The 14,156-nt window shown below is 56.1% G+C and overlaps 4 protein-coding genes across 4 annotated transcripts; 2 read left to right on the top strand and 2 right to left on the bottom strand.

The window, feature by feature from the left end:
* Window positions 1-185: 185 nt before the first annotated feature.
* dbp9 (ATP-dependent DNA/RNA helicase) lies at window positions 186-2,492 on the top strand. Its single transcript, XM_025668900.1, has 4 exons — window positions 186-491; window positions 550-626; window positions 697-1,175; window positions 1,251-2,492. Exons 1-4 carry the CDS (start codon window positions 263-265, stop codon window positions 2,389-2,391), a joined length of 1,926 nt encoding a protein of 641 aa, XP_025529158.1. The 5' UTR covers window positions 186-262; the 3' UTR covers window positions 2,392-2,492.
* A 290-nt stretch (window positions 2,493-2,782) lies between these two features.
* BO86DRAFT_417888 (uncharacterized protein) lies at window positions 2,783-6,049 on the bottom strand (the record flags this gene model as incomplete). The annotated part of the gene is made up of 3 exons (XM_025675053.1): window positions 2,783-4,693; window positions 5,065-5,863; window positions 5,940-6,049. 3 exons carry the CDS (start codon window positions 6,047-6,049, stop codon window positions 2,783-2,785), a joined length of 2,820 nt encoding a protein of 939 aa, XP_025529159.1.
* A 783-nt stretch (window positions 6,050-6,832) lies between these two features.
* Window positions 6,833-7,948, top strand: BO86DRAFT_359512 (mitochondrial 54S ribosomal protein mL60). The gene is made up of 3 exons (XM_025669779.1): window positions 6,833-6,931; window positions 7,085-7,314; window positions 7,448-7,948. Exons 1-3 carry the CDS (start codon window positions 6,888-6,890, stop codon window positions 7,498-7,500), a joined length of 327 nt encoding a protein of 108 aa, XP_025529160.1. The 5' UTR covers window positions 6,833-6,887; the 3' UTR covers window positions 7,501-7,948.
* Window positions 7,949-8,093: 145 nt separating this feature from the next.
* On the bottom strand, window positions 8,094-10,163 carry BO86DRAFT_408786 (uncharacterized protein; the record flags this gene model as incomplete). Its single annotated transcript, XM_025674367.1, has 2 exons — window positions 8,094-8,691; window positions 9,517-10,163. The coding sequence occupies 2 exons, from the start codon at window positions 10,161-10,163 to the stop codon at window positions 8,094-8,096; spliced, it is 1,245 nt and encodes a 414-aa protein (XP_025529161.1).
* Window positions 10,164-14,156: the final 3,993 nt, after the last annotated feature.

Genomic DNA, 14,156 nt, shown 5'->3' on the forward strand with positions numbered 1-14,156 from the left:
CCTCAATCCCTTGACCATGCCAGTTGCGTAGAGTTGCGTAGTGTATAGATGGAGTGAGTGACTGATATGATAAGAGTGGAGCTTGGCGAGTGGAGACCCGCTAAAAATACTGCCTCGGAAAATCTCACCGCCCGACAGAATTTCCCAGCCCGCCGCCCTCCAGGAAAACTCTCCCCAAGTCGTAGCGTCGATTCCTCCCAAACACTCCCCTCTCGAAAAGACACGCACGATTCTTTTTGTTCTTCCTGTGCTGTCTGTCACAATGAAACGCAAGTTGGACGCCAACGACGTGCCCTCCCCGGAGGGCGCCGAGACCACCTCCGAGACCCAGACCGAGACCCAGACTACCCCCGAGGTCAAAGACGCCGACTTCGAAACCCTCAATCTGGATCCGCGATTGCGCCAAGCCCTGATCAAAGAGAAGTTCACCAAGCCGACGCTGGTCCAGGCCAAGGCCATCCCTCTGGCGCTCGCCGGAAAAGACATCCTTGGTGAGTTACTCTTCGAATTTGTACGATTATTCTCAACTCAGCTGACAATGAACACCAGCCCGTGCTAAGACCGGCTCCGGCAAGACCGCCGCCTACGTCCTCCCTATCCTCCAGACTATCCTTCAGAAGAAAGCTGTGAGTTTTATGCCGGACATTGTCTTCGCGTCTTCTGGACTGGAGCTGACCAACTACCTTCATGGATTAGGCCGACCCCTCCCTGAAAGCCACGACGGGCCTGATCCTCGTCCCCACCCGCGAGCTGGCGGAGCAAGTGCAGACGGTGGTGACGACGTTCGCCGCCTTCTGCGGCAAGGACATCCGGTCGGTGAACCTGACGCAGAAGGTGTCGGACGCGGTGCAGCGCACGCTGCTGGCCGACTACCCGGACCTGGTGGTGTCGACGCCCGCGCGCGTGATCGCCAACCTCGGCAACTCGGCGCTGTCGCTGGACAACCTGGCGCACCTGGTGATCGACGAGGCGGATCTGGTGCTGTCGTACGGGTACGACGAGGACATCAACGCGCTGGCCAAGGCGATCCCGCGCGGGGTGCAGACGTTCCTCATGAGTGCGACGCTGACCTCGGAGGTGGATACGCTGAAGGGCCTGTTCTGTCGGAACCCGGTCGTGTTGAAGCTGGAGGATAAGGAGGAGCAGGGGGCTGGGGTTAGCCAGTTTGTTGTCAGGTTAGTTTAGTGGTCGTGTGGGGAGATCTTATGTTGGGGTGGACACACCGTTTGCTAATGTTTGCGTCTGTCTAGATGCGCCGAGGACGAGAAGTTCCTCCTCACCTACGTCATCTTCAAGCTGCAGCTGATCAAGGGCAAGGTGATCATCTTTGTCGGGGATGTCGACCGCTGCTACCGCGTCAAGCTGTTCCTCGAACAATTCGGCATCAAGAGCTGTGTCCTCAACTCCGAGCTGCCCGTCAACTCGCGGATCCACGTCGTCCAGGAATTCAACAAGGGCGTGTACGATATCATCATCGCGGCCGACGACCAGGAGGTTCTCGGCGCGAAGAAATCCAGAAAGACGAAAGACACGACTGCCGACGCAGCCGAAGCAGACGAGGAAGGACTGGTCGGCTCCAGCGACGACGAAGAGGACGTCGAAGACACCACCACCACCACCACCACCAAGAAGAGCAAGAAAGCCACGCCCGAAACGAACAGCAAACGCCGCAAAGTCTCCACCAAGGACAAGGACTACGGCATCTCGCGCGGCATCGACTTCCAGAACGTCGCGTGCGTGCTCAACTTCGACCTGCCCACGACGGCGAAGTCCTACACGCACCGGATCGGCCGCACCGGCCGCGCCGGCAAGACGGGGATGGCGCTCTCGTTCGTCGTGCCCGCCGACCAGTACGGCCGCCACAAGCCGACCTCCTTCCCGACGGCCAAGCACGACGAGACGGTCGTCGCGCGCATCGTCAAGCGGCAGGCCAAGCTGGGCCACGAGGTCAAACCCTACCACTTCGAGATGGCCCAGGTCGACGCCTTCCGGTACCGCATGACCGACGCCCTGCGCGCCATCACCCGCCTCGCCGTCCAGGAGGCCCGCGCCCGCGAGATCCGCCAGGAGCTGATCAAGTCGGAGAAGCTCAAGCGCCACTTCGAGGAGAACCCCGACGAGCTGCGCCAGCTCCGCCACGACGGCGAGCTCCGCGCCGCCCGCATCCAGCCCCATCTCAAGCACATCCCCGAGTATCTGATGCCCGCCAAGGGCCGGAAGGGCATCTCCTCCGAGACGGTCGGCTACGTCGGGTTCCGGAAGGTCGGCGGCGAGAACCGCATCCGCAAGGCCCGCGAGAAGAATCGCGGCAAGGGCAAGGGCGGAAGGAAGCCTGGTGGTGGTGGGCGGAAGGTCGATCCGCTGAAGACGTTTAACCGCGGGAGGAAGTAATCTCCCTCCTTGGACGTGGGTTATGAGTGGCGGGGTGTGGTCTGGACTGTGAATTGTACATAGCTTTGGGATTGGATTCATAAAAAGAAAAGTTTCACTTGATGCATGGATTGTGGTCATCGTGATACCGTCTGGAGTAGCCGTAGCTGAGGGGCTGAAAACACGTCTTCTATTGCTGCCACTGCTGCTGCGGCTTTATATAGTCTACCTTGCGGGTATAGCATAAAGCGGGCACCCGATGGATCTATACATACCTACCCTACCCAAGAGGACAACCCTCGGATAGATCCCGCATTATACACCCGAGTCTGCTCATGCTCTACGCAGTATATACGGAAATGTACACCCCTCGAACCCTCGTCCAAGATTATCATACCCCCGCTGCCTAAGATCAAGGCAGCAGATCCAACCACCGGGGCCCAAGCAACCTCTTCAACGCATCGTCCTCCAACCCCTCCAACCCAAACGAGAAGGTCACCCACTTCCCCTTGCCCTCCTTCCGGACCCGCTGCACGTTCCTCTGCACCTCCTTCGCCGTCGTGACGATCTGGCGGTACCGCTGCACCGCCTTCAAGCGCCGGTACTTGATCCTCTCCTCCTCGACGTCCCAGGGAAGACCATCGCCATCGCCGCCGTCAGCATCCAGCGAAGGAGGAGGTGGGGGGGCATGCATCGACGCAGCCAGGGTTCTCCTCTCCCCACCTCCACCTTGCCCTAGGGTACCAGGTCTGCCGCCTTCACCATCTAGCTGGCGCTGCTGCTGCTGCTGCTGGCCAGTAGCAGGATCATCACCCCCCTCCAGCGAAGGGACCCACCCGGCCCCCAACCGGACGAACTCGACGTCGCGCCAGGAGCCATTCCACTCGGGACCGGAGGGATACACCTCGCCGTCGGGGCCGTGGCCGACCCAGTTCAAGGCGGAGATCCAGTCCCCGCAGCCCTCGAGATCCAGCCACTTCAGGCAGTAGGTGGCGCGCGACAGCCGGCGCAGGAGGCCCGCGACCTCGGCCCAGTTGTTCTCGGCGGCGGCGTAGGCGTCCGTGCCGCCGTAGGCGAAGGTGAGGGCGCGGTGGGCCGGGTGGCGGACGGTGGCGGTGCGGGCGTGCGGAGTGGCGGTCGGGAGGGGCCAGTGGGCCAGCGAGAGGTGGGTGATGCGCGTGAGACGCGCGAGGAGCGGGATCAGGTGGTTCCAGTTCGCGGAGGCCGGGGTCGGGTGGGCTAGGGAGAGGTACCGGAGGTTGGTGAAGCGCGGGGTGCGCAGCAGGGTTGTTGGTAGGGGTGTGGATGGACTGGGTTGGGGTTGTGGGGGTGGGGGTGGGAGTTGGTGGTCGTCGGATTCGTCTTCCCAGGAGGATGGGACGGTGGAGGCGGAGGCTGGCTCGTTGGGGGTAGGTTGGATGGCTTGAGTGGATTGCTTGGTCGTGAGGAGCAGTTCGCTGGAGATTTGCTTGAGCGTGAGCCAGCGGCCTAGGGCGCTGCTGAGATCGAGGCGGGTGATTTCGTCGTCGTTCTCGTGCGCTGCGCCTGCCTCACTGCTGTGCGCATGGGCGGCCGCGAAGTCATCATCCAACTGCTGCTGCTGCTGCTGCTGCTGATGCTGAGCGCGAGGGAACAACGGCCGCAGCCCCAACCCCGGCGGGATCTGATAGTCCCGGGTGTACACACCGAGATAACTGAGCAGTCGGACCTTGACATGATTCGGCAGGTCCGCGAGAAACGGCCCGTCGTACTCGAGATGCCACGCCCAGTAGAGCGCCATGGACTTCAGCACAGTATGCTGCAGGCTCCCTCGGGCGGGGAACGTCGTCCCGGGCAGGCGCCCCTCCAGTCGGTAGATGGTGCGGGTCTCCGTCGCGGCGCCATCGTCGTCCACTTTCTGATTCTCTTCCTCGCGGCCGTAGTTCCCCACGAGCCAGCTCTGAGGGGCGGGGGGTCCGGCGGCGGTTCGTCGCGTGCCCCGTCGTGCGCCGACGACGGCGTGGCGGCGCGAGCCTGGCCGCGGGCGCGGGGGCGGGGTCTCGGGGAGCTCGAGGAGATTGCGCAGCGACGGGTGGACCGAGCGGGGGACCACGAACTGATAGGAGTTTTCGGGTCTTTGGTCGGGGGTTCGTGTGACTTGGGTGCGGCGGAGGTGGTCGATCAGCTCGTTCACGGAGGGCTGTGATTGTTGTTGTTGCTGTTGCTGTTGCTCGGAGGTGGACGAGGGGCGGAGGCGATCATGGTCTTTGGTGCGGGAACCGCCGGAGGCCAGTGTGTGATGGGCTGTACTCGCTGGCTTCGCATAGGCATTCTTCTTGAACTTCTTGGGCATAGGGGATAGTTATGGTGGTGGGTGGCATGGAGTGGGAGTGGGAATGAAATGAAGAGCAGGAGGTGGAAACGATTGACGTCGGCGGGTCGCAGTTAAGTTGCGGAGCGGAGTTACAATTGATTACCTTCGCTGTAAGCGGAAGCAAGGCTGGAAGGAACAATGAGTCGATTTGACTCACAACCTGTGGGCCTGGCCCGACACAGCCTCGATTGGCTGACTGGGACACGGACTGTGATGGCCAAGTATGTTTTGATTGTGGATCTGTACAGTACACCTCGTCTATCAAGTGAATATGCTCTAATTTACACCGAATAAAATATGGCATTGGCGTGTCCGCGGTAGACGCTTCATAGATCGCGCACCCAAGACTCATCCAACTTCTTCCCCTCCCGACTGGGACCTTCTCGAATCCACGTTTCCGCGAGACCCGCCTTGGGGTCTTCATCCGAGTGGCCTCGAGACCGCCGCACCTCGAGAACCAGGTTCCGAACCTTCATGGTCACCTCCTTGCGCAGCTCGACCGCCTCCGGCCCGTACAGGAGCTCGTCATTCAGCACTCCGAGCGGGAGGTCGCGGGCGTCGGGCGATGTGCGCTCCGCCTTGGCCCTGATCTGCTGCCACTTCCTCCGCGATTCGCCGAAGACGGCTTCTGTATCGACCTTCTTTCCGAACGTGATGCTGACCTCCTTGCCGACCCGAGGCAGGAAGCGCGGGAACTCGCGGCTCTCGTGCATGACCTGGTCGAGACCCTCCAGCCAGATGGGCACAACATCGGGACATTCACTGGCCTCGAGGATGAGCCGGGCGACCCCCCACTTGAAATATCGCATTGTCTTGTTCGGCGCCTGGTGGATCATGCCCTCGGGGAAGATGTGGAACCAGGAATAGGAGTTGCAGGCGAAGGAGGACGGGGACAGGTGGGAATCGTGACCGTCGGTCGTGAACGCCATCGGGAGATCCGAGAAGGGGTCGACGCAGACATTCTGCAAGCTCCACGATTGCCGCTCGGGGCGGGCGAGATGGGGGTCGGCGGCGAATGGGCCTTTCGACAGCAATCGGATCGCCTGGGTGACAACGGGTTGTGCCAGACCACCGTGTGGCGAATGGGCGAGTCGGTGGGTGGGAAGGACCTGGCCCATTGTAAAAAACAGCGCCAGGGGTCTTTTACCGGAACCCTCAGATTAGCCCACCACCCTTGCCATAGTTAACCTCGGTGGGAATGCCCAAGGGCGCATACCTGGTCTGGTAGCAGATATCGTGGCTTCCAAATCCCCAGCGTTTATTCGACGAGGAAAGGGTCAGCCAGTACCGCATCGGAAGAAACCCCCACATAATCGGGTCATCCATCCTGCTCGGAGTGTCGCGTCGCGACCATGATCAGCCATCTCCGTTGTGAAAAGTAAATCGGAACCGCCTCGGACCTCAAGGCGCATTTGTACGCACGTACACGCTAGTATGGTTCGAAACTAATCGCAAATGACGAAAATGTCAGTCAATCCTGTTCACAACCTAGGCGCAACCCCGCGAACGACAAGATCCAGGATGAGAAATTACCTGTTAACAACCCTCGTGTCCTCTGGGCCGGATCGCGTCTCGAATCGAGCAACTCCAAAAATGGCTCCAAGCCGTATACCTCTGGCTTGCTGCACACGTACAGAAACGACCGGCACAGCGATGCGACCCCGAGCATGGTCGTGGCGGACAGAGTCCTCCATGGGAGCGAGGGGGCCTCCGCCGTTGCGCCGGCGTCCGTCGTCGTCGAGCGCGACATTTGTACGGTGTGTATAAATTCGGAGTCGTTTCGCCTTTCACGGGTTCAAGCGCGCCCGCATCCAAGTGATCGATACTACCAGGGGAAAAAAAACGATAAAACCCAAAAGATAAAGAGATCAATAATCTAAATGACGCAAAAAAGGGGAGAAACCCCGAAAACCGACAGCGTGCGAACAAGTAGCGCCTTCATTGGGCGAAAACCAAATCGAGGGGAAAGAGAGAGAGAGAGAGAGAGACAGAGAGAGAAGCGTCGGTCCCGCGGAGGTGAAGAGCGGGCACGGACCAACTTCCCAAACCTCGACGGGATTTTCGTCCGCTCCTCCACCTCCAAACCCGCATTCTGCTTTCAACGCGATTCCCCCCCCCCCCCCTGTTGTTCAACTCGGTGTGTGTGTGTGACGCTTTATTCAAGATGATGTTCAAACCCTCATCGCCGCTCTTCTCGGGTCTTCTCTGGTAAGTTCGCACTGGTTTGGAGACGCTCCTTCCCCCCCATCGACCTCCGCACTCTCCGTGCCTCTCCGTCTTCTTCCTATCCTTCCTACGACGATAGCTGCCCCCTCCCCACCCCAAATCCAGCAATCACTAATCCCAATCCTCTCGCAACAGGAAGATCCCCTGGCGCATCTCCGCGCCCCAGAAAGCCAGACAGCGGAAGCGGCTCCGCGCCGTCGACCGCGTCGTGGACACCGTGAGCGCCGCGCTGGCCCGGAGCGGCCAGACGGCCAAGCCCGTGACCCGGTGGTTCAACGAGATGCCGCGCGAGGAGGAGATGCTGCCCAAGGACAAGTACACCATCTTCGACAAGAAGGAGAAGAAGTACCGGAAGGGGATTCACAGTGAGTTTTCCGCCCGCCCAGGCCCTCGCTCGAGCTGCCCATGGATTGGATCGACACGTCCGGGCGGCAAAAGAAGAAAGGAGGCCAAGGGAAGAAAAGTACCCAAGCTAACATGCATGACCCTAATCAACAGAGCTGCCCAAGTGGACGCGAGTCAGTCAGAGAGTCAACCCCCCTGGTTTCTAAACGAAGCCCGTCCTTTCGCTCGCACGCTGGATTATTGCGTAGCATCCGCACGAGAAACAAGCACCCCTTACTACCGAACTCCTGTCTCGCACACAACGAGTTCGAGTCTTTACGCTGTATTATACACCATCACATTCCACCACCGTCCATGTGGATCACCCCTTTCCGATAAAGAGGCTTTCGAGTTGAGGAAGACGGAGCACGGGGAAGGGCGACTATCGGAGTTTTTATCTTTTTTTGGCAACTGGGAGATGACACATCATAACTGCATTGGTATTCCTTGATATTCACAATGTTCAATTTTTTCTCGCCTGATACCGTACATCCATTATGTTCGCATCGCCCGATTGAGCTGTGTGTTCGGTATTTTCTCGACAGTGTAAAGATAGGTGGACATATAGTCATATCAAAGAGAGACAGCTTGGAAATAAGAATATGGCAAGAAAGTGCCTCGGGTTTGATCACTTTTCCCATACATTGCCCTTCTCGTCCCTGTCCCCGCATTCGCAAGAGTTGCCGTCACCATTCCCTGTGTCAAAGTGACGCCACTGACTGGTCCCTGGATTATGTTGTTGCCCGCGAGTAGGCAGATATCAGGAGATTTTGGAAATGCCTAGTCGATAGTATCTCGTAATACCAAGCGCAATTTCTTTTGCTCGTCTCCGGTTTGCCCTTCCCTCGTGAATTGCCTTCCGGATTCGATAGCCACGGCGAACTTTTTGCCAGTCATCTAGCGTCTCTTGCCAGCCGGCTCCTCCTTCATAGAATACGGTCCCCTGGCGAGAGGACATGCTAAACCCTTGAGGCGGTTTCCGAAGTATCCAGCACGCAGGGTCAACCTTGCCATCCGGCGGTGCGTCGTCTGACCCCTCAAATAGCTCGACACCTTTGATGATGTCGTCCAACCCACCCGCTCGTCTGTTTCGGTTTACAGCTGCTCTCCAGGAGTTGATCTTCGGGACATTGGCAGTTCTGCGTTGCAGCTTGGGGTACTTCGGCTTCGGGGTCCAGTCAACGGCTGGGTATGGGTCGTTGAATCTTGGATCCCCAAGTCGGCGTCTAGCATCAATAGAGATTCGAGTCGGAGGGTCAATGACGATCCATGTCTCTGGATTCAGCCAGTGATTGGCAAGCAAGGCAAAATGATACGGTCTGCGTCCGGGGATGAGCTGGTTGGAGAGCCACTCAAGCCTTCGGTCTAAGTCAGCTATCAACCGTAAGTCACAATCTCCCAGTTCAATGCCAGAGACTTTGGGTTTATCCACGTTAGGGTCTGCCATCTTTGCCTTTTGGCGAGATGCAAAGCCTTCATGTGAGCTCTGCTCATGCCCTAAACCTTTCGGTCCAATTGGCAAGTAGTGTCCCGAAAAGCTTTGGTTTATTCCAGCTCTAAGGCTTCGCAAGGACAGAACGTTTCTTTCTTTGTGGAAGAGTTCTTCAGAGTATACCGTCTCAGAAAATCGTCTCGCGATGTCAGAATTGAACGCGGTATGTCGAAGAGGCGTAGCATTCGCGGCAGCACTGCGCCTTCTGCTTTCAAGGGGTAAAGCGCTCCACCTCGAAGACGATATTTGGCCACTCCACTGTCTTTTTATGTCACACAATCCAGGGACAGGACTGGTATCTGACAGAAGTCCCGTCAGTCTGTCAAGTCTTTCGACACGGACAGGTTGGCAAAGAGATCCATCATGGGCTGTGAGGTTACCCATTTGCGTGCAGCGTACGTGGTTCGGTCGCGAGCAGCGAGGCTTATGCTTGAACTGTGAGTTACTATCAGGACTGATCTGACGGCGGGTCCAGTGTGTCTTGAGGCCGTCCTGTCTCCTGAGGCTCTCTGTCACAGTTTTGAAGCATGGAAGAGAGCGACTTCGCGACAATCTTGGAGCGATAGTTTGAACATTCCGCGGATACGGAATGACTTGGGAAGAGCAAAATGAATGCTCTAATGTCATTGTTCTTCGCGCCTCGATCTGAAAGCGGGTTGGCCTGCGTAGTTCTCCGGTTGTGTTCATGAACCCATCCCAAGCTCGTGCGGGAGCTTCAGACGGCGTCACTGCTCCGCGACATCCATCCTGGAGATAGACCTTGATAGAGACCTGCGCGCAGATACTCGTCCTTGACACCGTGTGCCAATTTCCCACCACGCGTTTCAGGGTATGACAAGAAGAAAGGGCTCCGGCCATGCGGAACGACGGCGACGGACGACTGCTACTCGGCGCAGCGACGACACCAGCATTGTCAGCGGGCCTCGGATTCCAGATGGTGTCGGCGGTCGTGAAGCTGTAACTCCTGACCCAACGAGGCAACCACTGCAACGGCCGTCTCGTCTTTCGGTATTTGTTCAGCTCCCGCTGCCCCGGATCCCACCACACCCAGCTATAGTCCTGGTTCGACGAACGCCACGCCGTCCACCTGCCGAACTTATCGAAACAGACTCGAACGAACTTCTTGAGTCCCACGTGTCGCTCCGCTGGCACCCAGCCGTACCAGGTGCGGGCGTAACGGGCGGTGGTCGCGTTGCCGCGCTGGGTGACTTTGGCCTGGGTGAAGTGGCGGAAGAATCTCCCGAGCTTCCAGAAGAGCACCGCGAGGACGAAGATGGAGATCGTGATGGCAAATAGTTGCAGCAGAACGCGGAGACTGAAGTGCTTGGGGCGTGTCATAGGAGCCGGGTCGATGCTTCGCGGTGGGTGGGAGAGGAAGGGACCATGATATGGTTGTATAAGGACGGGTGCCATCGGACGCGTGCAAGGAGCGTAGCAAGGCAGTCATTCTGATAAGAATACTATTGCTTGCACCGTTGGAAGTGAGTTTCTCCTCAGCCACTTCATTGGTGTTTGATTTGAGTGTGATAGAGAGGCCTCGTCGTAGAGGAAGGAAGGCATGGCGGCGGGTATGGAGGTGAGCTCCGTCACCTTCCCTGCCGGGCAAACCGGGTCAGTTACCTAGCCTTCGTATAATTTATTCGAGGAGGACTCCCAAAAGGTCCTGCAAAATGGTTTTGAGGCAATTCCTGAGCTTGAAGGCTTGATGCAAAGCTCCTTCTCACACACTGCTCATTCTGGACAAGCTATCCAGGTTATGTTCAAATCTGTAGCCTTCACAGTCGAAAGCTCTACACAACACGAGCGGCAACGATTCAACGCATCATAGTGGCACGCAGAATCTCTCAGAGGCTTTGGAGCTGACTGACAGCTTTTGACTTCATATTTTGGTTTATGAATATAGCCTCCACGAGCGGTTATGGCCTTACATTCGATATGCAGCTATGAGTCTCGACATCGCCAGAGACTCTTCAATTGTTCCGAGAAGAACAAAGCTATCACACATCACACAATGCGAGGAATGAAGGATCTCAGAACCGAGAAACTCGTTGAGATTCTCATCACTCGCTCCACTTCTGCATCAGTCCAAGAGCAGCCAGATCGATCCGTTCGGAAGTCATTGCATGAGCGGCGATGAGTGACAAACCCCCTTCCTCCATGTTGTCTCATATGCTAAGAGGTACTCCTGACAGTGCGCAGTCTGACACCAAGCTCGTCTTCATCGTATATCAGACAGTGGCCAGGACTGTTGCTACAGAGGTTCAAGTGCAGGGGACATGTCAGGTGACCGTTCTCCAAGTACAGGAAGCAGCGGTCTCTCGCCTCACTATTACGCCTCATTTCATTTTCGCTGACAGCCATCGACAGAAGTACCTCTCGAGCCTTACCACGATCTTTTTTCTGTTCGCTCAGATTCTCTATCCTCCGTCTCTCCCTCGGCGACATTCCCGCTCCACAATGGGATAAAATCACTCCGGGGGCCCGAGATTACGTCGGTCTCAATCTATTATTGAATACATTGAATCCTCCTAGAAGGGGACCCCTCCTTGCAACCGATTTTCCTTGTTTTCCATGTCAAAAAAGCAAGGTTCGGCAACTAAGTAGTAGACTAAGCTCGAGAAGGGCAGGACTCCACATGGACTGCGGCATTTGCATCCGGCCTAGTTCTCACATTGATCCATGCGGCAACTTTGAATCCCGGTCCGAGACAGTTTGTCTTGAGGTCTCCACAATGATCTATACGCTACTATCTCGTATGTAGTACCTATTGTAGTCATAATCATTCTTAGAAAGCAAGGACAGCCGCGATGCCAGGACTTCCTTGATCAGGGCTTCCGAGTGGAGTTGAAGTTCTTTGACCTGAGACGATGGGGTGGATCCTGAAGTTGCTGGATTGCGCAGGGCCGCGACGCTCGTACACATGTATGACAAAGACATATGTGACAATCTTGCGAATCGCATATCCAGGTTCTGGTTGGCAGCGGGGGATTCTAAAGAGCTTCCGATCCAGGGCTGCAGACGCCACAGCGTGTTGCTTCAACTAGTCAGACTCGTATCTGAGTGTGAGAGGCTGATGGCTTTGTGTCAGCTCGCTGCTGCCGCTGACTTGGCGGTCGATCATCTTGCCAATGGTTAGCCCACAAGAACAGAAAGAGTGATGAGGACTTCAACATCGAATTCGCACGGTGCATCTCATGATCCAAGAAGAATGAGTGGTCGTGCACAGGAATGTAGCCTGAAAGGTCCAAGCGGTCAATGGAAACATGTCTAAAGTCAAGTCTCTACGCCACCTGCGCGGGAACGGAAAACAAAGCCGGCTTTTCTCCCTTTGTTTCCATCAAACAAATGAGAACGTCTGAAGTGATATCTGGCCACTCTGCGGACTTATTTACCTCTTCAAGTCGATCGCAGGTGAACAAATCGTGTCATCTGCATGTCGAACGGATCTTCAGATCGATCTCAAACTTTGCAATGCATACTTGCTTCTTCGTAGGCGGATTTAAAGGCTATTCGTATTTACTGTGACCAACTCAGAGTAGGAACGCAGAATAGCAGAAGCACGTAGATCAATCGTGGAGGGCAATCAGTCAGTCAGACAGGCAAGCCACAGCTAGCTGAAGGTTGTTCACAGGGTCAAAAACTGTGATATCTGGGATCGGTGCATGGTACCTTTGTTGTGTAATCTTACGCCCCGCCTAGCTGTTGAACCTTGCTAATGCTCGGCCGAAGCGGACTTTTATCGACTAGATGTATGATCGTCCATGATACGCACATAGACTTCGGATTGCCAGGATCGGCTGAAACAACCCTGACGCCTTCCAGAGCAGGTCAGAGAATGAATTCTTCCCACTCGCAGGTGCTAGCTCCGTTGAGGGCTCGACCTGAGATAGACACTTTCTCAGTCGAGCTTCCCTAAACCGAGCTTCCGTGCAATTCCTATTCGCCAGGCCAACCAAGCCCAATTCATCATAGAATCGTTGATGGTGCCGGGATGGGGTTCTCAAAAGAGTGGTTCAAGCTGCACAAGGTAGAGAGAAGCATAGAAACAAAGAGAGAGGGGGAGAAAAGAAAAGAAAGAAAGCTAGTGCATCCTGAGTTCTGGTTGCGGACATCGTCGTGGGTGTGTGCTCGGGGATTTGCCATCAAGCAGAAGCCGAAGAGTGACCGTACCAGACACCCTCATTCGGCCAAGGATCGCCCCTCGTGACAATCACATGGTAGCTCACTGTGGGTCACAGTTTAGCTTTCGAAGGTCCACGAGAGGTGTTTGTTTATCAATGTATAGAGGGACACTGGAAGGGCTATTGGGATCCATGATGCAAGGACTCCACCGGTTTGTACTGAGTGACACGCTGTTCACCGCCACAATTAGAGCCGTTGATCCTCGGTAAGCCATCTGTGGCTGATGGACCACGTTTCTAGCCCAAAGAGGAATGAGCGTACCTCGACCTCGGACGGTCAACACCGTCCGCGCATGGAACTAGAACTCAATCAGTACTTCCGATCATCTCGCATTACATTGCAGGTCAAAGTACTGGGCTGAGTCCTGGTATCTGGGAAAAAGCAAGAATTGTGGCGTTGATGACGAGGTCTCTAGTGTCAAGAAGTGTCCTCTCTTCTCCTTTCATGTTGGTGTTCTCCGCTTACGAGACAAGTAACTTGCTCGTATCTTTCGTGTTTTGATAACACAGTATTCTCTCATAGAGTCACCAGCGAGACTCAATATAGAGCAGTCACAATGCCATCAGTTCCATTGCTCTACGTGAGCAACGCAGATGCGGAATTTGACCGCCCTGCCCTGTTTCAGCAGTCCAAGGATGTCGTCATCCATACTGCGGTCTAATCGACGATTGCATCCTTCAAAACCAAAAGTACTGTACTAGCGGCAGCGCAGTACCGTGGTGATGTTCTCCGTCCTCGCCAAATGATGCATCGTTATCCGTGTAATCGAATGACTCCACCATGTGTGTGTGTGTGTGTGTGTGTGTGTGTGTGTGTGTGGGTGCACATCTTAGCGCACCGTGCTTGGCTGACTCCGGATGTAGAGAGCGCGAAGTCATGAACGTTAGCCTGCATTGCAAGGTGGATGGGCTCTCAACTATTGAGTTTCATGCAATTAGGTTACATGCTCAATAGGCCCTCTATGTCTCAACAAAAGCCGAAGGATAATGACCCGTTGGTCCGACCACAGAAGTACCGTGATGGAGAAGAAGAGGAGAAGTTATCCGGACGGAGTAGCGGGGAAGAGCCAGCAGCGTTAGAGTGGGGCTTGTAACATCTCCTCTACCAGGGCTATTATTTTTGATCTGCGCAATGCACGATTTCCGCCAT

The sequence above is a fragment of the Aspergillus japonicus genome (genome assembly GCF_003184785.1).
Source record: "Aspergillus japonicus CBS 114.51 unplaced genomic scaffold BO86scaffold_15, whole genome shotgun sequence".
In the NCBI taxonomy this organism is placed as follows: Eukaryota; Fungi; Ascomycota; class Eurotiomycetes; order Eurotiales; family Aspergillaceae; genus Aspergillus; species Aspergillus japonicus.